The 26,911-nt window shown below is 43.0% G+C and overlaps 1 protein-coding gene across 15 annotated transcripts in view; it reads left to right on the top strand.

The window, feature by feature from the left end:
• The first annotated feature begins 482 nt into the window (after positions 1-482).
• WNK1 (WNK lysine deficient protein kinase 1) overlaps positions 483-26,911 on the top strand; it is a 171,945-nt gene continuing 145,516 nt past the window's right edge. For 8 of the 15 annotated variants that reach the window (XM_048828928.2, XM_048828853.2, XM_048828911.2 and 5 more), the window contains exon 1: positions 487-2,072. In XM_048828928.2, the coding sequence (XP_048684885.2) occupies positions 1,296-2,072 (777 nt within the window). In that variant the 5' untranslated portion in view covers positions 487-1,295. Of the gene's footprint in view, positions 2,073-26,911 lie in introns of all 15 variants that reach the window. The other 7 variants (XM_048828871.2, XM_048828839.2, XM_048828844.2 and 4 more) reach the window with 3 other exon arrangements.

Raw genomic sequence — 26,911 nt, 5'->3', positions numbered from 1 at the left:
AACTATTTTTCTTTTAATGTATAAAAACAAATCATGGAAACATTTTCATTGCTTTTAGATTTTGAAAAAGAACCCTGAGAGTTGGGGGCAGGTTTGAAAACAGTAGCATTCAATCTATTAAAGCATATAATTTATATTGCATTGTAGCCCTGAGTCGACTGAGTATGATGAGAGATTCCTTTCTTCTCCGAGAATTAATCCATATGTAATGATTCCCTCCCCTCTCTTCCTGCCCTGCCCCAGTCAGCACAGCTTCTACCACAGTATTGTGTGAGGAGCAGCCAGGCTCGAGCTGTAAGTAGCCCGCAAGAAGGAAACTACAATTCCCGTGATGCCGTGCATCAGCGCAGTGCGCGATGGGAGTTGTAGGTTAACTGCGTTTCTGTTCCCTCAGAGGAGGGATGAAAAAACTACCATTCCCAGGAAGCGCGGCGCTATAGCGCAGGCGCAGAACGGGGTCGGAGGAGGGGGCGTGCTCCACGGGGCTGTCTATGTCTGTCGGTTTCGGGCGCTAGTCGCCATTTAGCGCGGAGAATTAGCCGGGCCGGGCGCAGCGGTTCCTCCCCTCTACCCTCGCGAGGGAGACACCCGGGTTCCCCGGGCCGGGGCCTTGTGCAGGAGGAGGCGGCGGCTGCGGCAGCTTCGCGGGCGGCCCCGGTGAGAGACCCGCGAGGGGGGTTTCCGGCTCGCTGTGAGGCGCCGGCAGGCAGCGAGGGGGCCGGCCCCGCGGCGAGCGGTTACTTCCTACCGGGAGGAGGCCGAGGTCGCCATGGGCGCCGTGTGAGGCGAGAGCTCCCCCGAGTGACCGGGCCGCGCTTCTCCCCCCAGGCGGGGCGTGCCGGGCCTGCCCTCCCCTCTCGCGGCAGGGGTGTGCGGGGCCTGCGCCCCCGGCGCAGTCGCTTCCCGGCCTGGGCCTGCCCCGCTTCCTAGCCCGGGGGGGCCGGTCGCTTTTCCTCTCCGAGAGCAGCTGGGCTGTCCCGCTCCGGGCGGCCAGCGGCTGCTCCCGGCCCAGCACCTGCCTCGGGCTCCTCTCGACTTCTCCCCCCTAGTCCCGTGTCCTGGCCCCGCTGCTGTCGCTCCATGTCGGCCCCGCTGCACGGCTCCCCGCGGCAGGATGGATGTGGACGCTAAACAGGGACCCACCCCGCCGCTGGCTCAGCCGCCGCCGCCAAGCCCCGCTGTGAGGAGCCCTTGGGACCCTCCTCTGTTGCAGCCGCAGCCGGACGCGCTCCCTGCTCAGTGACACCTCCCACCCCGCATCCTCTCAGCAGCGCTACCCCGAGCCCCGCAGCACCATGTCGGAGGGCGCCGTAGGGAGCAGCAGCCTGGCCCCCCGCTTCCTGGCTCCCCCGCCGCCTCCGCCCAAGAACGGCTCTAGCTCGGACAGCTCCGTGGGGGAGAAGCTAGGAGCCGTCGCTGACCATGATGGCTCGGGGGCCGGAGGAGCAGGCGGCGAGGTGGGAGGCGGGGGCCGGAGCGAGGAATACCGGCGCCGCCGCCACACCATGGACAAGGACAGTCGTGGGGCTGCAGCCACCGAGCACCGCTTCTTCCGCCGTAGCGTGATCTGCGACTCCAATGCTACAGCTCTGGAGCTGCCTAGCTTGCAGCCCGCAGCACCCCCGGCCGTCGCCGCTCCCGGGAGTATCACCCCGCTGCTGGGCTCCCCTCCTGAGCCTGCTAGCCAGACCTCCTGCATCTCTGTCACCCACGTCCCCCTGCTACTGTTGCAGCAGCCGTCTCTGTCGCTTCCCCCCGAGGAACAACCCATTCAGGAGCCCGCTGCAGCAGAGGACACCGCCCCGCTACTGCCCAAAGGAGAGGCAGAGGAAGCCACCCCCCTACTCCCTATTAGCACGGTAGGCAGCGCGGCCACCGCCAGCCGGGAGCTCCAGGAGGGGCGGAACCGACAACAAGAGGATATCGAGGAGCTGGAGACCAAGGCGGTGGGCTTCTCTCTTGACGGCCGCTTCCTCAAATTCGATATTGAGATTGGAAGAGGCTCCTTCAAAACAGTCTACAAGGGGTTGGACACCGAGACTACGGTGGAAGTTGCCTGGTGTGAACTACAGGTAAAAGAGGTGCAAATTCCCCAAGCACAGTCACTCCCCTGCTGCCAGCCTCAAGAGAAGGGTAGGATCCTCAGATGACAGGTCAGCTGTCCTTAGGGATGGGGGACACAGTTTTCCCTAGGTGCCACCCAGCCAGCCATTCCTTGAATGGAGGGAGCAACTCCTCCCATGAGCTAGGCTGCCTGTTTGATTCCCTAAAGGCCTCTTCGCCCTTATGAGGTTGTCCAAGTGCTGAGTCTTCAGAATCAGTAACCTCTTTGAGTTTGCTGGAGCACTTAGCCTTCATGTCTTCTAAAGGTAATTTGGAGTGTTGCACAAAATCCTTTACCTGAGGGAGTCCAGATAAAGGGGTTCAAGCTATAAAATTAGCATTCACACTTGTTGAAGTCTAGTTCAAGTCTACCTCCAGCTAAAATATTTTTTTTTCAGAGGATTGGCATTTTACATTAATTTAAGAGAAATGTATATGGTAGGGGAAACACTTGCATGTGTAGCTTAGGTCATTTTACAGGAGATGCTCAAGAAATATGCTAGCAAAGTGCACATAATACAGAGGTAAACCAACCAATGTAAAATTAAATTTGAGCTGGTAATGTACTATGAATCAATCCCCAGTAGTTCAGCCTAAGTCCCATGGCTGCCTGTTGATACACTGGGAAGTAAATGCTTGCCTGTTGTAAAATTGTGAAGGCTAAAATTCAATCTTTCCAGGTAACTATCTGGTTAAACTGGTACAAAGACGTTGCCGTACCTGCCAGCTCTTCACTTCGACAGAGCTAAGGTTGTGCCGAACCCCAGTCTCATGATGGCAACAGCAGCAACTTCAGCTCCATGGCGAGTTGGAGCATGTATAACTGAATGAGAGGTTGCTGTGCAACAAGGTTAAGGGGGAGGGTAGAGCTTGGCCTACCAGTTACAAATAGCTGAAATAGGGGAATGGAGAGTCTCTGCTCTTGAAAAATTGGAGGGGGCAGAAGAAAGGCAGCAGTGGAAAATAATCTTTCCCATTGCTTCTGAGGGATCAAGTGCATGATCTCAGTGCTCTTTCCTGAATGGCTGCAGTATCTCATGTGCCAAAATTCTTTCTCCTCCACAGAGCAACTTACCTACTGTCACAGTAAAACTGAAAAATGACTGAGACCACTCTCAGCTTGTATTTGTAGCATGCATTCTGAAAGCAAATGACATCTCTGCCAGTGTTCTGGGTAGCTATGCATCACCACATACCTAATAGGTTTGTGGTAATAGCTTTGCAAGTTTTTTTTCTTTTTCTTTTCTCTTAAACAAATCATAAGACCTAGCAGTGTACTCAGGGTATTGTTGTTGTTAGTCCTGTCTATGTTTAATAGTTGATGCCCAGTCAGATGCTAGGCGCTACTTAACGCACCACTCAGACTGCGCATTGAAAATTTATCTGTTTTCTGTATGCAGTCTGATGTAATTTTGATTTGAAATCCTAACCTTATTCGCTGTTTAAAAGGCTCTTTGAGTTACTCTCAGATTCATCTTAATATTCAGGTATTGTTTATTGTCCTGAAATGATTGTCAGCTTGGTAGTGATAATTTCTGACTTCAGCAGATGATATGACAGTCAGAATGTACTAATGGTTTTGGGGTACTACAGGAACAAATTGGCTAATAGAAACATCACATACTTTTTATTTACAAATAAGTCTGTTCATAAAACAGACTTAACAGATTTTGAAGTTAAACATTCTTTTATCAGACACTTCAGAAATAACATAATTGTTGGAATAACAATGTAAAACAGGGGGAAGAAAATCTTTACAGAGTAAGAAAAGGGTGATAGCCCTCCAGCAAAACCTAACTGGAGTTCATGAGTGGTTTGTAGATTACATTATTACTTATATTTCACAGTTTGCAGTTTGAGTACCAACTGTGTGATAACTCCACAGGGTGAGTGACAAAGGTACAGGGCGTGAACAGAGAACTGTCCTGTAGGCAGTAGAAATAAATTAGCAACTACAGAAATGAGAGCCTGTGATGCATGGTACGTAGGATATTTTAAGGCCATGAATCTGCTGATTCCTCACTGCCTTCAGTTTTGACTGAAGAGGGACTCTGTAGTGATACTACACATTAACTTCAGTAATAATTATAGGAGGATGTCATTGCTGTTCTGTCACTTACATTGAAGTTTTCTTGGTCTGCTCACTTCACTCAGACTCAACTGTATGGCTTTGCAAGGATGAACTGACGCTTTATAAGGATCAACTGATTCAAGGAGTGTTGCAGAGAGGAGGAATTAGTGAACTCTATGCCAACCTCAGGTGGATTAATTTCTTTTGTGAGCACAAATGAGCTCTGATTCTTTTAGGTCTGTCTTGACTTTGTGACCAATTTATGTTTAAACTTTTCATCATTTTGGTGCTTTGATAAGTATTATTTGAAAATACAATAGCTACCTCTTGTCTATAGTTGAACCTAGTAAAGTTGGGGAAGAAATTCAAAGAATTAAATCTTACTTTTTCTTTTGAAAAGAACTCTGTCCAAAATGTTCAGTTTATTTCTAGATCTCAACACTAGCACTGCTATGTAATTTGGGAGCTGAAAGGGCATTCTAGACATAGGAGAGGTGATGAGCATGGCAGGTGTTCCTTTAGTTCAGGAGGTTTTTTTTTTGTATCCAGTTCTACCACAATAAGTCACATCTGAACTTGGTAAGAATTTACTTAAGCATAGCGTGTAGCCACAGACACCGTTTTCTGGCTGACGCTCGTTTGCATGATATAGCAGCCTAACCTGGTGTAAGTAAAACTTGCTATATACATGGTATCACACAATTTGAAAAGATGATAGAGGAATAAAACATCACAATTCTTATTTGGAAGGCACATGATGGGGGGGAAAAACTGCAAATGCAGTGTATGGAAGCCTACCAAAACTTCTATATGTATTTAACTTTTGAGTATACATTTAATGCCTAAGTTATCTGAATCATCTTTGCTGATAGGAAAGGCTAAACTGCCAATCTTTTTACTGTTTATCAAAATTGTTAAATATTTTTCATCATGAAGTGTTCAAATTATATAGCACTGAGGACACTCCTGCTAGAGCATTCAAGGATTTGGTGTATTACGCAGGCAAGCCTAGAATGGACTTGGCAGTAGAATGTCTGTTTAACTGTGGGGTTTCTAACTGGATGACACATCTGTCTTTGACTCTAAACTAGGAACCAGGTAGGGAGATCAAGGGTAAAATTTTTGGGAGTGTCTCATTTTTCAAAAGGAATGTAGATACTTAAATCCATTTTGAAAAATGACTTATTTTCCCAAGTCACTTTGGAAAATCTCACCATGTCTTTCAGAAGACTGGATGACTGCATGGTGGTGTACCTTGTGTTTGTCAGGCTGAGAATTGTAGCATAAATGGAAAAGTAAACTTATTTTTAGTTCTCCAAAAGCTACAGATGTGTAGCTTAATGGCAGTTCTCCCTTTTTTCAGGTAGGAAACGTGGGTGAAATTTCTGTTTTTTCTTTCCTTATACAGGGAAGTGGGAATCTGTGATCTGGAGGCTCTTGTAGTGATTCAATGGTAGACCACTATGCAGCCTTGTAGCATATTTTGGCTTTGCTCCAAATGCTTGGTTCTCACTTCTGCTATTCTTCTTCCACTGGTTACATGGGTTGAAGTGCATCTTCCATTGTCATAATTGGATGTGTCACAACCTCTTTCTAGATGCAGTTAGGGTCAGCACTCTAATAGACTTCATGATGTAGATGGCAAGCACAAAATCAGTTAAATATCTCCTTGTGAATGGAATGGCAGTGATTGAAAGAGGGGAAAATAGCTGTGTGTAACTCGTAACATGGCTGGTTAATCTGATAGTTAAGAATTGTTTTTCATTTTTGAACAGCCTCTTTTGGTTCTAGTGGCATTGCTACTAGGAAGAATACATGATGCCTTATTCTTTTTACATTAAACTTAACTCTGTTATTGAGTAACTGTAGGTCAGAGGAAGTCACAGTTGCAGTTGATTATTCATGTAAACTAAGTCTTAGGTGTGGTCTGTGAACGTCCAGGTAAGTCCCTTCTTTCCTCTCATTGAGTCAGTTTTGAGTGGGATTGTGTAGTCTACTTAAATTCATCAAATAACACAGACCTGCAGCATAACTGGTTTGAACTGAGAATCTTCCGAGTGATGTTGGATTGCTATGGGAATTGATCACTTGTGAAAGAGCACTAATACTGAGAAACATGAAAGTGCGGTGGGTGTTAGTTAATTTGCCAGTCTGTGCAGACTGGTTCATTCTCATGCTGTTGCTTGGACAGTTTAGGGTCACTGAATGTATTATGAGCCTCCATGATGTTCTGTCCTGAGCCAAATCTGGTGGATTACGGGGTAGGATGCCAGTAAGAGATGGGTTTTAGGTCTTACAGGGCGTGTCTTTCATCTGCTTTCATTGGATCATAGTAGAAGATGATTCTTGGAGAGAAATTGGTAGGCATTCAGAGCAGATGAACATACCACATGAGTGTGTTGGGTGACCATTTGAGAAAGCAGGACCTGTTTAGTTAGAAAACAGATCTCTTCATTCAACTTGAATTTGTCTCCTTGAGGCTTTTGATTATTTGAACATGCTTTACTTGAATGGTGTCCAACTTCTTTTCAGTCATGATAGTGAGAGGCCATGTTTCAGTCTCACGTTTCAGAATACGGACCACCAAAGCATTGTATATGCTTAGCCTCATCTCCCTACTTAGCAGGGTGGTCGGTTTCCAGAAGATGCTCTTAATGAGGTGCCCCACTACTGACTGTGCTTTTGCAATGCTTTCTCAATGCTGCCCATGTTACTGATGCCAAAGGCAAGGTTGATGAAATCACTGACAGTCTTGGGTGGCTGCCCATTAAGGTGCTTGAGCACTTGGTGTTCAGAGTAATCAACTGGAAGAATTTTGCTTTTACTCCAATTAATTTTTGGGCTGACTTTTGCCACTGCGCTTTCCCAGGACTTTAAATGCTGCTACTAGCTTGTCTGTTGATTCAACAGCTAGTGTTGTGTTGGTGAGGTTCTTATCAAGGCATATGTCAAAAGTGCATTTACTAAGTGTCTAATCAAGTGCATAGTCTATGATGACATTGAAATGTTCTGGGGCAGCAAAGCATCTTTGTCAAATTCCCAACCTAATTTGGAAAAAGGCAGTTCTTTTCCCATGTAAAAGAACACAATTTGAGGCGTCTCCATGTGGGAGATGGGACACTACAGAGGACAAGTATGTTGCTCCAAACTGAGGAACTATTCTGGAGATCAAGAATATCCAAAGTTATCGCTTCCAAAATTTGCTATTGATGATATTTATTCTCATGCTTTAGGTTTAAACCAGTCTCTAACTGCTAGAGATGGGGATGAGACTTACATAGGGGGCAGATGATCTCACATCTGCATACTGTGGGTTTCTTTCACCTTCATCTGAAGCATCTGATAATGGGTCATTATCAGAAACAGGATACTGGACGTAAATTGACTTTGATCTAGTACGGCAAGTCCTCCGTTACTGTGCCTATCTAGTATTACTTGTGTAGTTTTAACTAGATAGATACAAAAGAAATGAGGTTCACTGTCAAAGTAATAGCATTAAAGCACTAGAATTTTTTTTGGCAATCGTGTATAACTTGAGACAATTGCCCAATCAAGTATAGGAAAATGCTGAAGGACCTTACGATGGAGGTAATATACCCACTAAAGTTTAAGTATTGTCTTTTCATAAACTTGAATGCATATAACTGTGTGCAGCACTTATGAATGCAGCATGATCATGTGAAGACACACCACAGAGAGTGGCTAGATTTAACCCTTCCTCGAATAAGTCATTAACTGACTGGCTAGGGATGACTGGGAGGGAAGAGGAGGATCACCAGGACAATCCAAATTGGGTCATCCACCATCCTTGTGGACCTTTTACGTTGTCATCTGATCTAACCCTTAGCCTAGTGCCCCACCAAGTGGTTTTAAGGCATTCCAAGGTGTCTTGCCCAGAATTGTTGAGACACATGCTCTAAGGGGTGCAAGAAAAGGTGCACATTCATGGCATTCTTCATTCAGAACAGAGTGGGCATGCTGTTAAAGAAACATTCTGCAGCTAGCTAAAGATCTCTGGCTCACTCCAGACTGCATTATTGTCAAGGTTTCTTAGAAAATGCTCTTAAAATACTTGGATTTTTTTTTTAAGTGATCAAGGATTTTTCAGTAGAAGAAAACTTTGAGAATATTGGGGTGTAGGTGGGAGAGCTCTTATTAGACTTTCATTTGTAAGTTTGGACTGTAACTTAAAATTTCAAGTCTGAGCTTAAGCTTGCATTGATGTGTCTGAGCTTACCTGAAAAGTGGAAATTTAGCAGGCTGCAGAACATATATCCTTATTTTGAAGCCCATCTCCTGGTTAAAATGACCAGGTACTGCTGAGTGACACATAAGAGAACCTGGCATGTTAGCAGGCTTATGCTGGGAGGAAGGAATTGTTGTGGGGGAAAAAGCTAGTAATACTTTCCGTGCAGAAGGAGATATGGTGCCCTCTGCTGCTTGTTTAGTGCTGTTTTAAATGCCTGAACTTGGGATACTAGAGCCATCTAGTGATTCACAGGATAGGCTGCAGCAGTACAAGCTTGTTCCCTCTATTTTACCAGTAAGACTAAAAAGAGGTGGAAGGCCCACCAAGCCTCTTCAATTCTTGGCATGTCTGAGACAGCCAACACAATTTTTCTGTGCTGATTTATGATGTGGAAACTCTAATGGGAATAGTTCAAGAACCAACAGACTTATTTCAACTAGGTCAATGAGCAGTCAACAGACTGTGAAACTTTTGATAACTATCAAATTGAGTGCCTATTCTCCCAGTGCAGGGTAACTCCCATTGGCTGTGATGGGAGAATATGGCTCCTTAAGCCACTGATGCAGAAAGGAGAGATTCTGTCTCATGACTTTTCAACTCCCTCTTTATCTAAATGGCTGTACCAGTTCCTACTTTCGCTATACTAGTAGCTGAATATAGGTTGTGAATCTAATCTGCTTCTTTCCCTGCCAGATATACTTTTTTCATTTTTAGTTGTCTGCCTTGTTTCTCCCCCTGAACCCACACAGTGAATGACTGTGAAACGTGCCCATAATCTGTAGTATGCCTCTGTTCATTGGTAGTAGAGGGATAGGACCCTTGGTTTTTGAGTGTTTTGGCATAAGTTAGATAGAATAGTTGAGATGGGATGCATTTGGATGACAGACAATACCATGTGTGACAGATGACTGTAGTCTGGTATTGTTAATACAGCTGGTCAGACCAGACAGTCTTGCTTAGCCTTTAAATGTCTACTCAATTGGTATCAGTTACCCATGCTTGCATCTCTTTTTTTTTTTTTTTTTTTTGCCGGCTGATCTCTGTTATGGTGTTAACTGCCCTAGCAGGAGATGGATCATTTCTGCCTTACTGACTCTTTCTGGTGAGTTGCTTGGACCAATGCATATGAATCTTGAACGATATGAAAACATTGACTATTTCTCACCTTGTTAAGATGGTGGACACAAACTAGAGCATATGAGTATTACTATTAAAAGATGAAATCCAGGCGATTATCTTAAGGATTTAAACATCTGCATATGCTTATGTAACCTACATCTGTTAATAACAGCTTCTGTGTTACTGCTAGGATTTGGTTAAATGTTACAGAATGTCAGCATTTCTTTATTTTCCAGATGAGTTTTTAGAGTGGCTTTATTTCTTAAAGCCTTGATATATTTCACCAAACAACTATTTTTAGTTTTCTCTCCCCTGGTGCAACTGTTTACAATTTAACTTCAAGACACTGCCCACATTCCTTGGGGTAACAGCAATTTTTTTCTGAATAAACCTGTTTCATCAAGAGTTATGCATATATTGGAAGCATTAGCTTCTAAAATCCTGTAGGTACTCTATGCTGAAATGATCTGTGCTGTTTTCAGTTGGCTTGGACCCACTCAACATCAGATACTTTTAGGCAGGGGAAGGAACCGTGAGAAATGATGTCTAACTTGAGTTGAAGGGAGCAGTTGAGACTTACTGAATGCAGACCTCATTCTATCTCACTGTAGGTTAACTACATCAGAAATACTGGTGGGAAAACTGACTGAATTTATTAGAAATCTCCCATGTTGAGCTTCCAGCAATATTTTTCACTTCAGTATTGCACTCAGGATCTAGGCAAGTAGGGAGCTATTGTGTATAGAGTGGTCGTTGGAGGAAACCTAATGCTGGTTACATGCAGAAAATAGCATACAATTCACTGGTTTAGTGAGTTGTCAGATTTACCAGAAGCAAGTAGTGTGCTGGAAACTTAACAGCAAAAATTAAAGTAGCTGATGGCAGAGTGAGCTCTAGTTTCCTCTTCGCGCCTTTTTTTTTAGTGAAAAAACCACAAACATCCTTCACTTGCTTATTGATTCAGCTGCTAATCTGAAAATGGCTTGGCCTTTTCTAAGGTGTTTGCATCTGAAAATTTTACTGTGGACACTTGCATTTTTCATCTTGATGGAAACTACAGGCCAATTCAAATTTTATGATGAGATTTTGCTGTTCAGATACATAACAGGCTAAGGGAGCAACTCCTGACAGAAAAGCCCCACTGTCTTATGGGTGAACTTGGAAGAATGTAAGGTTATGAGAGAAAACTCAGATAGGAAATCTGGAATGGAATTCAGTATCTTTCTGGCAACTCCTGCAGCAGATCAGGTACTAGATGTATTGGTGTTTCTTCTCCACTGGGTTTTACTGGTGATGTCCAGAAGGGGGTCCTGATGCATGGGCAACTCAGGGCCTCCATATCATTTGCCCAGGCTTGTGCCCTGGAGACATACACAAAACACTATATTCCCCTTCATCAGAAAAAAAAATACATTACTATGGAATTTTTCTAGAGTGAGAGTGGTGAAAGGCCTGGTTCTGGAGTGCAAATGCATTCTAGGACTTGTCTGCACTAAAATTTCTGTGCTTCACATGGCTCAGCTGTAAATTAGTGGTCCCCATTGTTGATCTCTGGGTTGGTGTTGCCCTTTGTTGTGTGGACTGGCTCTGGGTTGCTCTATGCAACATGGTGTTTAAAACATCAGTTGCAGCCTGAAGCTTTAAGAGCTGTAGAAATTAATGTTCTAGAAAGAGTGCTCATTTTGAGACTACATTAACGAGTACAAGGGAACTCTTCATGTTTTCCAGCAAGGTCCACATGTGCCAGTTAGCGCAGGACACTCCAGTGAGCACTAAAACTTTCACTCCTCTAGTGTGGGTGAAAACATGGTGTAGATAAGCCCTAAGTCACTTTTCATATGGCATTGGACAGGGCAAAACTTAATGACTTGGTATGACAGATGACTTCCTTTATTGTCTATTTGGTAAGTTTTCAGTCTGCTGATCTTTGGAAGCTTCTTCCAAGGGCCTTAAATTGTAAATCTTTACTTGAGGGACTGTCTGGTGATCTTACTGTGTGTAGACCAGGCCTTACATGTGGGCACTATTGTAATGGCCTGTGATTTGAATTTTTCACAAAGCTTCTCAATTTCTAGTATACCAGAGCTAAAATAGTCTTTTTAGACTGCTTACAAAGTAAAGATGCTTTCAACCTTATTTGAGTACAGCAACTCTTGTTTAAAAAAACAAAAAACCACAGCTCTCTGCTTTTTTGGTACCTCTGCCAGATTAGTAACCTTCAAAGTGTCAAGCAGCTTCTATAGTTAAGAGAAGTGTGCTGTAATACTTTCCCAACATATATAAAGACAGACAAGAAGGAATATAAAGTGCCTGTCATGGACCAGGTATAGGCAATATTTAAAATACTGAGTGGGAAGAAAAGAAAACTGGTTCTCTTGCTGCACTCTCAATTTGACTGGCAAAGTGACTTATTTTTTTAGAGGCTTTAATGCATGTGATGGCACTTGCTTGAAATAGGACAAATGTCCAATCTTATAGCTAATGTTTCATTAAAACTAGGAAAATACATCATTCAAACAAATCTCATCTTTCCAGCCTGAGACTTTATTTGTCTTAAGCTTGGGGACTCATAGCAGTTGAAGCTCCTTTTATCCAAAGTGTAAAATAGAAGTGAGGTCTGCTGTCCAGATATTAGAGACCTGAAAATAAAACTAGTTATCACCCAGTGCTGCTGACTGTGCAATTCCTCATAAGAAACTTTGAAAGCTGATGAAGCATTTGAAAGAGAAAGTTGGAGAATTGCAAACAGTTCCACATTTTATATGGTCTTGTCTTTTTAAAAACAAAAAAACACTTACACTTTAAAATGTGTGAACCAGGATGGCATAAATCTGCCAGTAAATGTTCAAATGTGAAAATTGCTAGTCTACATGAAAATAAGTATCTGCTGCTTGTGCTCAAACTTCTAGACTAAAACTTCAATTTCAGATTCTGCTTCTCGCTTCAGTGACTCTCACAGATTTTGATTAAGTCACTTAATCTTGTCATGCCTGCATTTACCCATATAAAATCAGTCTCAGGCTTATTTGACTCACAAGGCTATTGTGGATTTAATATTTGTGAAAGACTTTGAACATGAGAAGCACTGCAGTTATACATGCACTCACAATTTCCAAAATGTGTGGTACCAGGGTCAGGCAAAGTTAATTAGAATATCTGGTGACTTACTGGATTATCCTGTTAATGTGTTTTGCCTCTGATCACATATTATAGAGCGAGCTGTATGGCTCATCTTTTGCACAAGGTGAGATTTAAAGCAATTATAATTAGATGTCTATGAAGCAGTTTATTTAATTGGGGAGAAAATGAAACACTTAGTCTTGCAGCAATATCCATGTATTGGTTAGTGCTAAATGACTAGAAAATTCGTAGAAAACTGCATGGTGGTTTTGACCTCTCTGAAACCTCTAAAGAGAACATGTTTGGTGTACTGATGAAGGACACAAGTGTTAAATAGAAACTCTTGTAGTTACAATTAAACTACTTAATGTTGCTCCCCCACATTTGGGTCAAGTGGAAAAATGGGGAGACTTTTCCAATCATAGAAAGTCTTACTTTGTACATTGTTTCCTCCAGCCAAATAATGGTACTTGACCTATCCCTTTTCTCTTGACAACTTGGGACAAAACAACTGCGATCTAGTGACTACTGGTTAAGGCACTGATTAACCATTACAGTGTTGCTGAATTTTAATGAACCCGTACATATGCTGGGTTTAAGACTTGGCAAGAAATTCTGGTTGGTGCTAGTAGGTTCCCACACTCCATGCTTCCCTACTTGAAGGGCTTATCTACCCTTAAAATGCTACAGCAGTGCAGCTACACTAGGGCAGTGCTTCAGTGAAGACAGTACTTATGCCGATGGGAGAGGTTCCCTGATTGGCTTATGTAATCCATCTCCCCTAGAGGCAGTAGCTAGGTCAAGGGAAGAATTTTCTAATCTAGCCAGGGCCCTGTTTGGACCTATATTCTTCGATGGCCAGTGACAAATTCTGCAAAGCAGTAGAATTACTTAGTTGTGGGAACTTTAATTTCAACTTGTAAAACTACAGTGGATAACTATTCTGTAGTTATTTGGACAGTAAAACTCACAATTAATATACATACATACATACACACACACACATATATTCACATCCCACTTAATAGTAAACTTTCTCAGATTAAATATCAAATTACAATAGTTATCTTGTTATGCTTTTAAAAACTTGTTGAAAATAAGTAACATTCTATTCACTTCAACTTTTTCTAACTTACTGCCAAATTCCAGTTGAAGCTCAAACAATGCATAATTGCATTGTGGAGGGCAATCACAGTGGACAAGGAAGATTTAGAAATAGGGGAGGGAACTAAGTGAGTGGCTTTTGTCTGCTGGATTGGTGGTGGTGTAGGGCTTTTTGTCGCTTGGGATGGGAATAGAATCTGAATATGAGGGATTTCAGCTTGTGTTTTGGGGGGAGGGAGTTAGATGACAGGTTTTTTTTTAATGTGCAGAAAGATTCCCCCCCCCTTCACCCTCTTTTGCATGAATCCCCTCCTTACTTTCTGTGATGATGGTGGGGGTAATGTTGGCCTGTAGGTATAGCATCTACTTCTACCCAGGAGAAAGATGCAGGAGAGATTTCTCTTCTGGTTTCTCACCTATTTCAAGCAACATGCTGCTTGCCTCCATCAAAAGTGTGAGCAAGGAAAGGTATCTGGATGGTGCCTGAAATAGTGCTTTGTCCCCAAGACTGCCCATCATGAATCTGCATTTAGTCCCTCCACAAGCCACTTGGCAGATCAGGGAATATTTTTTTCCTGTGGTGACCATTCTGTGGAAGAAAGTGGATTCTGCAGCCATGGAATTGTGGTATTCACAGAAGTTGTGACTACAGTTCACACCTGTATAGATGTCTTGACACTTAGATCTATGTGCTTCCAAATTTAAAACTACCAGCTGGTAATCTAATCCACAGTTGCATTTCAGTAGGCTGCTTCTTTCCCCAAGAATCTACTACTTATCCTTGCTTCTCCCCCCTCCTCACATTTTTTTCTAGGAACAGGGAAAAAAAAAATCCAAGTACTAGACTGGACTGTAGCTGAAAGGATATCGTATTTCAGATCTGCCTTCTCTTACTTTTCAGATGACCAAAACATAAGCAATAGCTGAATTTTCTCTTTTTGCGGGGGAGGAGGGAGAGGTCAATGGCAGTCAAACTCAGCAATTTCCTTTTCCAATTCCCTGAGTTTGGTGTGGAAGTAGCTGTAGTTTGCCATTTTGAATAGTCATACTCACGTCATTAGTATGGGATGGAAATATGTCAACTGTTTCAAATGTAAATATTCAGTGCAACAGCTGTAAGTAATCAAGCTCTAAGGTTAGTAGCTAAGGCATCACTTTCTAGGACTGCAGGCATTGCTTTAACAAAATTGGAGAAAATATTTGACAGTTCCAGAACTGTTTTGGTGAAATAAAACTAATGAGCAGCTTTTGTTACTGGCAAGACTCAATAACACACATTGTTTTTTGTTGGGGGCAGAGGGTGAAGTGGGCCCTCTTAGAACTGTGAGTTCCACCTTCCATCATTCCTCAGAAAATCCTCTCTTTTCGAGCCATAAGTCCTCATAGTGACCACGTCCTGTGGGCTGTTGGAGGATGAGAAGCCATTGATGCTGTTTCTAAAGCAGCCAGAGAGGTTGCTGTTAAGTAACTTAAACTCCTTCCCTGCCTCCCCGCTTTCAGAGTCTGTCACTATACTATTCTTAGTTTTGGGGATGGACTCTTCTGGCATTGTTCAGTCTCCCTCTTCAACTGAAAACTACTGATATAGCCCTAAATGAGTTACATTTAAGGAAAGACAGGGATGCCTGACTTTATTTAGTTGTAAATAGCAAGGAGCCACTTATCAACAAATCTTTTTTTAATGAGTCTACCTGACATTGATAAATGGAGGGGTCAACTTTTATTTTTCAGGTTAAGGAAGGTATCTGCTTCCCTCAGACTGTAAATGAGACTTAATTTATTCATTAGTTTTGGGAACAGGGTTTGGGAGACTGCAAATCGCCATTGGCCATGTGTTACATGCACTGCTGAACATAATGTGAAACTAAGTGCCATAAAAAGTTAAGTACCAAGTAAATGGTTGAAAAAAGCCTTTAATGGGAGAATGGCCATGGTCATTAATTTGGTAGAATAGTTCTTGTGAAGACAAATTTGTGAGGCTGTGGTTCTTGGCTAGTGAAGACTGAAATGATCAGAAAAATTAATTTAGTTCTTGCTTCTTTTGCTCTCCCTCCCTAGAATAGTAATGTGCTCATGCTAAAAGCTAGGGCGGGGGGTGGGGGGAGATGGGACTAATCCTGTTCCAGTTGAACTTACTAGCTGTCAGAATTTTGAAGTGAGCAAAAGAGCCAACCTTGTAAAGTTTCATCTGGCTGAAAGGGATACTCCTAAAGGTGCTCTTGAATGTATGGTTCTATAGCAGACTACCTTCTATAAATAAATCATGTGCAAGCATTAACCATAACTGGTTCCCTTTAGTTTGCCAGTATTCACTGGCTTGATAAGAAAAAGTTACCTATCTTACATGAACTATATAGTTTTTGGAGATGTTTTGTCCACATGGATTCCATTCTTGATGTGCATGCATCCTCTGTGTGTGAGATTGGATTCAGTTGGTCAGCAGTGTTCTTTGGGGCCCAAACCAGTGACCTCCCTATCTAAAGGCATGAAGGGCTCAACTCCTAATTTCCTTCACCAATACAGAATCCTAGAGGAGTAGAGCTACCTGGTTGTGGGATCTGATACGGATCTGATCTGGAAGATTCCCGTGAAGATTAGTGTCTCCTCAAAAGTGTGGACTGTGCTCCACGTAGTTGCCCTACAGATTTCAGAAATGGACTCATAGTTACAGGGGTAGTGGCACCTGTCCCCTTTTGTGGTCTCTGAGTGCACCCATTCAGGTGTCAGACCTCATGCCTTTACCTTCCTATGGTGGAATTCCATACTTACTCTTAGTCCAGTCCCTAGGCAATGATATCCTGTGTATTAGTTGTGCTTATCCATCTGACTGAGTTCTGACATCTGCAGTTCTTCAGAGTCTGTGACCAGTAGTGTTCAGTGACAAAACAGCCTTATTAAAATCAAAGTATTGTTTTTTGTTACTACGTTAAAATAATTTAAGATTTAAAAAGGATTTCAAACCCAGCCTCCTACCTAAAGGCTTGCCATCCCTGAGGCTAACCTAGGCGGGACTAACTTAAGACACCACAGCTGGTGGGTGCTTGTGTCTCCGCTTATTTCCTTTAACAGTTCCCTCATCACTTCATAGTAGTCCTTTTTAAACCTGCCACAGTTCTTTTGACCTCTGCTGTGCACAGATCTTTTCCTGTCCTGACGCTGTCACTTAACAAAATCAAATCTTTCTCAAGACAAGTGACTTTTCAACATTCTTTTCCTTCCTGCTTAGGCTTTCCTTAATCCCTATTCAACTACACCAATATATTCATACAGTAAAGCTTCCAATAACTAGGTTAGCAAAGAGCATTCATAAATTATTACAGAACAGCTCCCCATCTATCCTCCTCCTGTTCTTCCAGCAGGCTGTTGAGACCGCCTGAGATCAGGTGGAATGAGCTTTAATAGGTGGGTGGATCTAACCTGGCTAACTCCTAACACGTTCTTGTACAGTTGGAAGACCCGTATCTGCAAAGCCCATGCTCAGTCTAGGCATGTCCCTTGTATATCTTTTGTCCTGTTAAGGTAATTTCACAATGCCCTTACTACATCAAGTGTATGAAGTTTGTTTTCCGTGAGATTGTGTGAGGCTTGAAAGAAACTGGGAGGTAACTAATTGGTTCATATAGAACTCTGAAATAACCTTGGGAAGGAACTTGGGATGAAGCCTGAGAGTAACCCTGTCCTTCTGAAACACTGTAAAGGGGGCATGCCATGAGGGCCCAAATCTTCCCTATCTTTCAAGATGAGGTCATGGCTACTAACAGGCAGCTTTTATCTATAGGTGGTATAGGGAACAGGTTGTTAAGGACTCAAAGTGTGGGGACCCATCAACTCTAGCAGTTTGACGTCTACGAGGGAAGGGAGCTCCCAAACAGGGAAAATCATGGGTGGGCGATGTGCAGATACCGCTGCTAATGGACCCTTGTGGAATTAATAGAAAATCCATATTGTTGCAGGCTTAACAAATAGCCATTTCAGCAATATTGGACTATTGTCAAGGAAGACACTGGTGCTAAGATGCCTAAATAGAAAACCTCTTCTCTTTATAAAACTGAATCAGTTTAGTTGAGGCTTTACTGGTTCGGAGCACAATGTTCAGAACTTCACCTGAACACTTCTTTTGTGGGCTGCCAGTCAGCAACCGGGCTATCAGCTGTAAAGCAGCTGGGTCTGGGTGCAGGATTTCTGTTCTGTATAATTTGGCAGAGCAGATAATCAGGGCAGGCTGTTTTGAGAGGTTCACCACATCTGAATACCAAAACTCACTGTGCTGGGACTATCACCAGGACACATGGTATTCACCCAAGAGTTCTGAAGGAGCTCCAATAGGAAATTGAAGATGTAACAACTGTGATATGTAACCTATCCCTTAAATCAGAGACTCTACTAAATGACTGGAGGATAGCTAATATCTGAATTTTAAAAAAAGGGTCCAAAGGCAATTCTGATGATTACAGGTTGGTAAGCCTAACTTCAGAATTAGGAAAATTGTTTGAAACTGTAATAAAGATCAGACTTAGCAGACATGTCAATGAGCATGGTATGTTGGAAGAGTCAGCATGGCTTCTGTAAAGTGAAATCATGTCTCGCCAAGCTATTACGATTCTTTGAAGATGTCAACAGGTATGTGGACCGGGGGGGGGTCCAGTGGATATAGTATACTTGGACTTTCAGAAGGCCTTTGACAAGGTCCCTCACCAAAGGCTCTTAAGCAAAGTAAGCTGTCATGGGATAAGAAGGAGGGTACTCTCATGGATCAATACCTGGTTAAAAGATGGAAACAAAGGGCAGGAATAAATGGTTGGTTTTCACAATGGAGAGAGGTAAATAGCAGGGTCCCTCAAGGTTCTGTACAGGGGCCAGTGCTGTTCAACATATTGATAAATGATGTGGAAATGGGGATAAACAGTGAGGTGGCAAAGTTTGCAGATGATACAAAATTACTCAAGATAATTAGGTCCAAAGCAGACTGGGAAGTGGTATAGCTGGCTTCACAAAACTGGGTGATTGGGCAACAAAATGGCAGATGAAATTCAGTGTTAAGTGTAAAGCAATGCAAGTTGGAAAACGTAATCCAAACTATACGTACAAAATGATGGGGTATACAAAAGCTGTTACCCCTCAGGAAAGATTTGGAGTCATGGTTGATAGCTCTCTGAAAACATGAGCTCAATGTGCAGTGGCAGTCAAAACAGCTAACAGAAGGTTAGGAACTATTAGAGAAGGGGTAGATATTAAGAGCGTAAATATCATAATGCCTATATAAATCCATGGTATGCCCACACCTCCACTACTGTGTGCAGTTCTGGTCTCGCAATCTCAAAAAATATGTATTAGAATTGGAAAAGGTACATAGAGCAACAAAAAGGATTTAAGGCTATGGAACCGTTTCCATATGAGGAGAGATTAAAAAGACTGGGACTGTTCAGCTTAGAGAAGAGACTAAGGGGGAATACGATAGAGGTCTATAAAATCATGAATGGTGTGGAGAAAGTGAATAAGGAAGTATGATTCACCCCCTCACATACCACAAGAACCAGGGATCACCCAATGAAATTTAATAGGTTTAAAACAAACATAAGGAAGTACTACTTCACACAATGCACAGTCAGCCTGTGGAACTCATTGCCAGAGGATGTTGTGAAGCCCAAAAGTATAACTGGATTAAAAAAAGAATTAGGTAAGTGGACATAGGTCCATGATGGTCACAGGATGCAACCCCATGCTCTGGCTGTCCCTATACCTCTGAGTGCTAGAAGCCGAGATTTAGAACAGGACAATTATTGAGTGATCTCTCATCGTTTATTCCCTCTGAAGTGTCTGGCACAGGCCATTGTGGGAAGATAGGATACTGGCCCAGATGGACCATTGCCCTGACCCAGTATGCCATGTTCGTTCTTATATTGTGATAATGGACCCTGCATTTTGCCTCAAGATCTCCAGTGTCATGGGGATTATCAGGAAGGTGTTCATTAATCCCTGGCACCAGGGGATGAAAGAGGCATTGGATGGACAGTGAGCCTGGACGGGAAATCCTTCTGGAAGAGAATGCATGACTCTTTTTGTTCTGGCTTGTGGCAAATAAATCTATTGATGGGAAGCTCTGTTTATGAAAGATGTTCTGCACCACTGCGTCTTTGACCACACGGTTGTCTGAGATCTTGGAGAGTTATGAATACCTGCGAGATTCAGGGCCATCAGTATGATCCAGTGATGAATACATCAAGTATAGAGCCAAGTAACCTCCTGACATATCGAAGATGACTGGCTCCTTTTTCTCAGTCATAATACATAGCTGTAGTGTTATCAATCAGCATGTGCAGAGTAGGGATCCCTGGAGTAGAAGTAGGAATTTTTGCATGCCAGGAAGATGGAAAATGTCCCAGAATATTTATTTGCTGGGATGTTGTAGCTGTGTTGGTCCCAGGATATTAAAGAGACAAGGTGGATGAAGTATTATCTTTTATTGGACCAACTTCTGATGGTGAGACAAGCTTTCTAGCTACACAGTTTCCTCTGAGGGAGCCTGAAAGCTTGTCTCCTTCACCGACTGAAGTTGGTCCAATAAAAGAACATTTTATGTGCAGAAGTACTTCTTGAAGGGACCATAGCATCTGTCTGAAGGTGACCTAGATGAATCTCCCTTCCCTGAGTGGAGACTTCTGTCACCAGTCTCTTGATAGATAGGTGGAGTTTCAGAGAAATTAACTCCTTTTACCTACCTCAAGTGGATTTTTCTACCAGTTTAACAAGGAGAAGATTTCTTGCAGGACCATGACTATATATTGTTTGTTGGATAGGTACGCTCTGTGCAAGCATGGTTGAGGTCAGTGTAGGTGAAGGAGAATTCTGACATTATCACATAGATGCACGAGGCCATATGTTCCGTAAGTCTGAGGCATGCTCTTACTAATGTCTTTGGGGGAAGTTAGTGGTTGAGATCCTATAATTTGGAATCTTTCTTGTGGAAGATAAGTTTTCACTGACCTGACCTGGAATCTAACGTGGCTCCTATAAACACTGCTGTGAGTCAGTGTTTGTTCTGAATTTAAAGCCCAGTGTGGTGAAGAGCTTTAAGGTTATTGGGACAGAGTTCACCACTTGCTGAGGTGAACTTCCCAGATTGACCTGTCAATGGTATATGGTAGAGCTGGATGCTACGTCTCAAATGATCATCTAACTGCCAACCATTTGGTGACCACTCTGTTGTGAAAGGACCAAAGGGTGGGACCCCGTACTAGTTATTAGATGTTCCTACTAGGAACCTGAGGTATTTCCTAGGGCCAGATGTACAAATTATGAAAATAGGCATCTTGAAGGTTGAGAGCTGTGAACTGGTTTGAGGATCTAACAAGGGAATTAGGAAGCTAGAGTGATCATCCTAAACTTGAAATGATTGATAAATTTGAGATGTTGAAGGATTGGAATAGGACACCAACCCCTTTTCTTTGGAATGTGGGGGGAAAAAAAGGCTTGCCCTTGAACTTGAAGGGCTCTTTTTCTACTTCTCCAAGATGCAGGAGAAGAGTCCACCTTTTGCTTCAATAGTATCTCATGAGATGAGGTTCCAGAAATGGGACAGAACATGGGTGGTTCTGGGTAGGTATGGACTGGAATTGTAGGTAATACTTGTTGCTGACAATCTCTGACTCAACAGTTGGTGGTGGTCTTAGTCAAGGCTTCCTGTGGCAGGGGGAAGAGGCTTTTGTCAGAAGGGGGTGTAGGAAGGAGTATAGAGCCTCCAAACGTTTTTTTGAGGGGCTGTCAAGAGTTGTATGAAATCTGTTGAGAGGAAGACCTTGAGGTGCTGAAGAGGCAGTGGCTAGTTTTCTTTGGAACTTCTGTGTCCTCCCTCTGTGGGTTATCATAGTGTAGAGCAGAGGGATCTGAAGTAGGTTTGAATCTGGCTTGCTGTCTCCTTGGGGTTGAGGTATAGAAGTCCAGAGGATGCAGAATGGCTCTAGAATACTTTAATGAGCAGAGGGTCTCTTTGATTTTTGAGTTGAAGAGATGGAATCATCGAATGGAAAATCCTCTCTCAAGGTTTGGACCACTATGGATATTCCTGATGACTGGTGGTGATGCGAAGATCATCCTGGCTCCAATGAGGCTGTGGTGCATGCAGCTGTATCAGACTCCTCTAAAGCAGCCTGTAGGGAAATTGCCCCGCTGGATTTCAGTTCTTCCCTATGCATGAGACAGCTTGTCCCAGTGCATTCATATTTTGCAAGAAGCACCTGGTAGTTAGAAATACTCATCTGGAGGCTGGAAGAGGAGTAGACTCTTTTGCTAGACAGATCTAGCGTCCGGCAACTTTAATAGGCGGTGCTACTAGCTCTGAATACTCTAGTCACTTTAAGGGCCTCTAAACCATTTTACGCTCCACAGAATTGCAGAGAAGCAGGCAGACACTGGAAAGGTTGTCTCCATTGCTACAGCTAGTAAGAAGGAACAGAGGGGTGGAAGGACCTGCTCCACCATTTATGCTCTCAGGTATGAGGGCAACTAGGAGGGTGCAGGCATGCCTCAACAGACACTGCTGGTTACAATAATCCATTCTTGGCTAATGAGGTGCATGAACACTAAGAGTGTTCTAAGGGATACATGTGGACAAATACTTAAAGAATAATTGATACCTGTCATTGAAATAGAATTGGTGTCAAACACTTACAGGTGAACCATAGTACAAATGAGGTCATAAGGCCCTTGCATTAATGTTAAAATGGGTGAGGTAGGCAGAGACTCATAATTATGTCTAAAATCAGACTGTCAAAATGATTAGCAAGCTATATAATTGCAGCTCATTATGTGAAACTTCATCTTCTGCAGTGTTCCATCAGTATAAGTTCTGCTTTCTGTAATTTGGTCACCATGCTACAAAATCATGGTAGGCATGGTTCTCATAGAGAATTCTAAAGCCTTTTCTACAGTAGAAAAAGAACCCATTGCTTACAATGGCATGGTGCATATACTGTCTATCCTCAGTTATACTTGGACAGTATGGATGGCGTCCAGTACTACAGAAGCCATGCAAGTTTTAACCAAGGCACTGGAGAAGAGCAACAGTCCAAAATCAAGTCCTTGCTTTCTGAGAACTTAGAGTTGAGGATACAGTTATACCTATAGTCTCTCTTAAATTCTTGCTTAGTACAATTCTGCATAACTGTGCTTCAATGTCAAATCTTAAAAGATGCTGTTTCTACGAAAGAGCAATTTCATTTTTTTAGCGTTTAGAGTCAAGTGACATGGTTTGTTATACCTGCTCACTTTTATCTTACGCTTCTGAACTGAGGTGGGATAATGGAGATTAAATTGGCAGCATGAATGCACAATTTTACTGAAGGCATGGTCCAAAGTTGTTGAGGGGTTCTCAAGATGAACAGTTAATGTGAAGCAAGCTGGAGTGTAAATCTGCAATGCTCTAGTGTACCTCACAGTAACTGTCCGTGGGGATCCTGCTGTTTTTAGTGCACTAGTGCATTGATGAACTCCCATTTCAAAGTGGAGTGCATCAGTGTGCACTAGAGACCTTCTAATGTGCCATTGCAGGGTCCACACGGTGTGCAGCTTGATAGTGCACTGTAGATTTATAGTCCCAGCTTGCTGCACACAAATTAGTCATCTAGATAAGCCCTGATAAATCTCTTAGAAGCTGACTTTGGAAAAAAGTTGCTGCTGATGCTCTGGCTTGGTCCTGTAGTAGTCTCTATTCTTGGAGCTCTCTATTGCTGAACTTGTGTTGCTGGGAGTCTTGGAGCCATTATTCTAAGCCAAGCCTGTTAAGGTTGTCTGCCACTTTCCAGGATAAAGTCTTGTTTTCAGTTGCTTGTAAGGTTGCCAAACTTTAACCCTTTGAACTGAAACTTTCTGTTCAGGGTGTCTACATCTACATTCTCAGGCTGAATTGTTTTGAAGATTTTCGGTCAGAGTTCAGTCATTTTAAAAAGAGGATAGGGCAATTTTTTTTTTTTTTTTTTTTTTTACTGTTGTACTCCAGAGACCTTTGCCTTAGAAAAAGTCTAGCACCCCCATGCTGTGGAGCAGGGATTTAAAATCTAGTGGGTGGTGGGCTTTGTGTTAAGGATGTGCCTTTTGCTGGCCCTATAAAAAATCTGCCCAGATTTACCAAGTTAAAAATTTTGCATTTTAAAAATTGAAGTTCACTTGTACTCAGTAGAGACTTGCTAGAACTCCAAGATTCAGTCCTATACTGAAAACTTCACTGGAGTGGGTGGGTGGTGAGTGGGTTGTACCAATATCGTTAAAGCAGTATAACTCATGTTTAGACAGAGCCTTGGCTTAAGCTGTCTGAGATGTTCTTTGCAACCAGAACAGCTAAATACTTATTTTTTTCAAGTGAAAGCTGACATTTTTGAAGAGCAAGACAGTTGCCAGAGATGCCAGTATGGAGTGCCTGGCTGTTTCAGAGCCTTGATGTAATTAACTCTCCATTTTAGTTTCATGTTAAATGAAAATACTAATCTTCCAAAAAATGGTTCCATTGATGATTTGGGGACATGTGCTGCCTTCTAAATTGTACTGGGTAGTATATTAACGTAGTGTTCACCTCTGCCAGGTAGAGTGATTTCTTTTTCAAGTCTTACGCCAGAAGTGGTAGTATGTAAACTTGCTGTTGGGTTGCTATTCCCTTGCAGCTTCTTGACTTTCCTCTTCTTTTGTAGCAAGACAAAAAACAGCTTCAGCACATACCTTGCAACCTTAATTAACTTGTGTCACTCTAGCTGTTTTTATACATGACAAATGACTGTTGCTGTGCATCACTCCATAATTGACAAGTGATGATAGGGTTTATAGTGGAAAACAATTTCAAAGGCTGTCTCTTGTTGTTGACTTGATTTCAAAAGAGAACTGGTGTGACCAGGTTTCTAAAGCGAGCTGAAAAAACAAATTTGGTCATATGCATCCGTTAGGGGGTCTCTTGCATAGTTTGTCAGCAGGATTCGAACCCTTAAACTTTTAGATTCCCAGCATACACCTCTACTACTTGAGCTACAAGGCAGTAACTGTTAGCCTGTGTGGATAAGCCACTAGAGAGGATATAGTATGCCCTTTGTCATTGGGTTATATAATAACTTGACATAGCAGTAGAACGTTGGGTATGAGGGTTCCCTGGATTCTTATTTCTGTCTGTGCGTGGTTATGAGAGCTAGTGGTTAAATAGCATAGACAAGCATGACACTGTAACCTTGTTCTGAAAGGCATTGTCTGCTGTCTCACAAATCTGAATTCTGTTCTGAGCTATGCCAGAAGTGGACTTCTGAAACCTCTCATTTGCAGGAGGAGAATAATACTTTGCTACCTTTTTAGGGTAGAGATATGAGGCTTCACTTACCCAAAGCTATGAAAGTGCATAGAAATACATATGGCAGTCAGACTTGAGACTTGAAATGAAGGTATGACTGAGATCCCAGTTGTGACACTTATGGGGGCACCCATGGTTGAGGCACGTTATTACCACCTGCCTTTAGATTGAGGAAATCCTTGCCTATGCTTGCAGGGAGTGAAGTCCCCAATTCTACAAGCACTCCCTCCTAGGCCTTGCAGGCCCTTCTGTCTCTCTACAGGTTAATGATAGGCACAAGCCAACCCTTAAGCCCTCCAACCATTTCCCTGGACTATCAGGCCCCTGAATACTGATGCTCGCAGTATTCAAAGATTGGCTGCTTTCAAAGAACTGAGCACCTCAGTTTACCAGTTTCACTTCAGATCGCTGCTCTGCTTAACAGGCAGCACTTAGATATGTTTGTAATGAAATCAAATATCCGTTTATTTAACAAAGCATAAAAATGTAAGTAAAAGTGTTCGAAACAAATGGTTACATATGAAATAAAATCATAAAAGCATTCCCTAGCCTAGACCAGTGGTCCCCAACCTTTCTGTGGGAATAGCATATTCCTATTCCCAGAAGACTGTGGCGGGCACCAGATACCTCGCTGCTGAAATGCCACCAAGCAGTGGCAAGAAGCGTCGCCGCCAAAATGCCACCAAGAGACGGCAACACTTTTTGGCAGCATTTCGGCAGGCAGTTTTCTGGTGGCTGCGCGTGGTGGCATTTCAGCTGCGCAGTTGTCCTGTGGGCGTATACAACTGCCCTGGTGGGCACCATTGCACCCGTGGGCACCGCATTGGGGACCCCTGGCTTAGACTTAATTAACTAGCTACACTCATCTTGTAGGATGTGGGTTACCCAAAGTCCTTGCAGCACTTTTCAGCCAGGCTTCACTGTGATCCTCCTTTCATGAGACAAGTACTCTGTCAACTTGCTTCCCAGGTGAGGGATCCTCTGTGTTTTTCTTGTACGCACCCAGATATACCTTAACAATCCTCTTGTTTTTAAGTCATAAACAGCAATCCCCTGCTGTTTGTTTCATCCTGTGAATTTTCTCTCTTGTAGATCGCACAGTCTCTTCTTTTGACTGTGGTGCAGTACATACTCCTGGGGTGATTCTGCACCAAAAAATTAAAAAGTCTGCATATTTTATTTTGTCAAAATAACACAATATTATCACACCAGTTCAATTATTTTGGTAATTTTTATCAAAATACCTGTCAGCAAGTGTCTGTAACAATACAGATGACAAAAAAAGTGAATTCCTTACTAGGCATACTAATACAGAACTTTGAGTAATAAGTCATTTAAACTACAATACAGAAACTTATTTCCTATACCCCTCAGAAGCAGTGCAAAGGCTTGAGGGAGTCTGGGGAAATGGAGGAGCGGAGGGAGAGGGAAGTAATTGCTGGGAAGAAGCCTGGGAGTGAATCTCTGTAGGGTTGTTGGGTGTGGGTGTGGTGGTTTTTTTTTTTTTTGCTGGGGTGGGGGAGAAAAGGGATTGTTAGGGAGTTTGGGGAACCTCCCCCATGCAGACCCTGGCTGACCCTTAGCCTATCTCATTCAGTGAGGCACATTTGCCCTGTCCCCATGTGTCCCTGCACTCACTCCCATTCAGCCCCTGTCGCAGTCTGTGGCCCCTAAGCTGCCCCATGTTGCCATCCCCTGAAAGCCGTGCCACCTCCACTGGCCCCATGGACTGGGCGCTGTGAGGAATGCAGCCCCTTCTCCTCCCTTTCAGCGATTGGCTGCTCCCATGTGGGAGCATCTGCCCTCTGTTCTGCTGCCACAGTAG

This window comes from Caretta caretta, chromosome 1, assembly GCF_965140235.1.
Source record: "Caretta caretta isolate rCarCar2 chromosome 1, rCarCar1.hap1, whole genome shotgun sequence".
In the NCBI taxonomy this organism is placed as follows: Eukaryota; Metazoa; Chordata; order Testudines; family Cheloniidae; genus Caretta; species Caretta caretta.
Note: the sequence above shows the minus strand (reverse complement) of the source record. Positions and strands in the feature narration are given on the sequence as shown.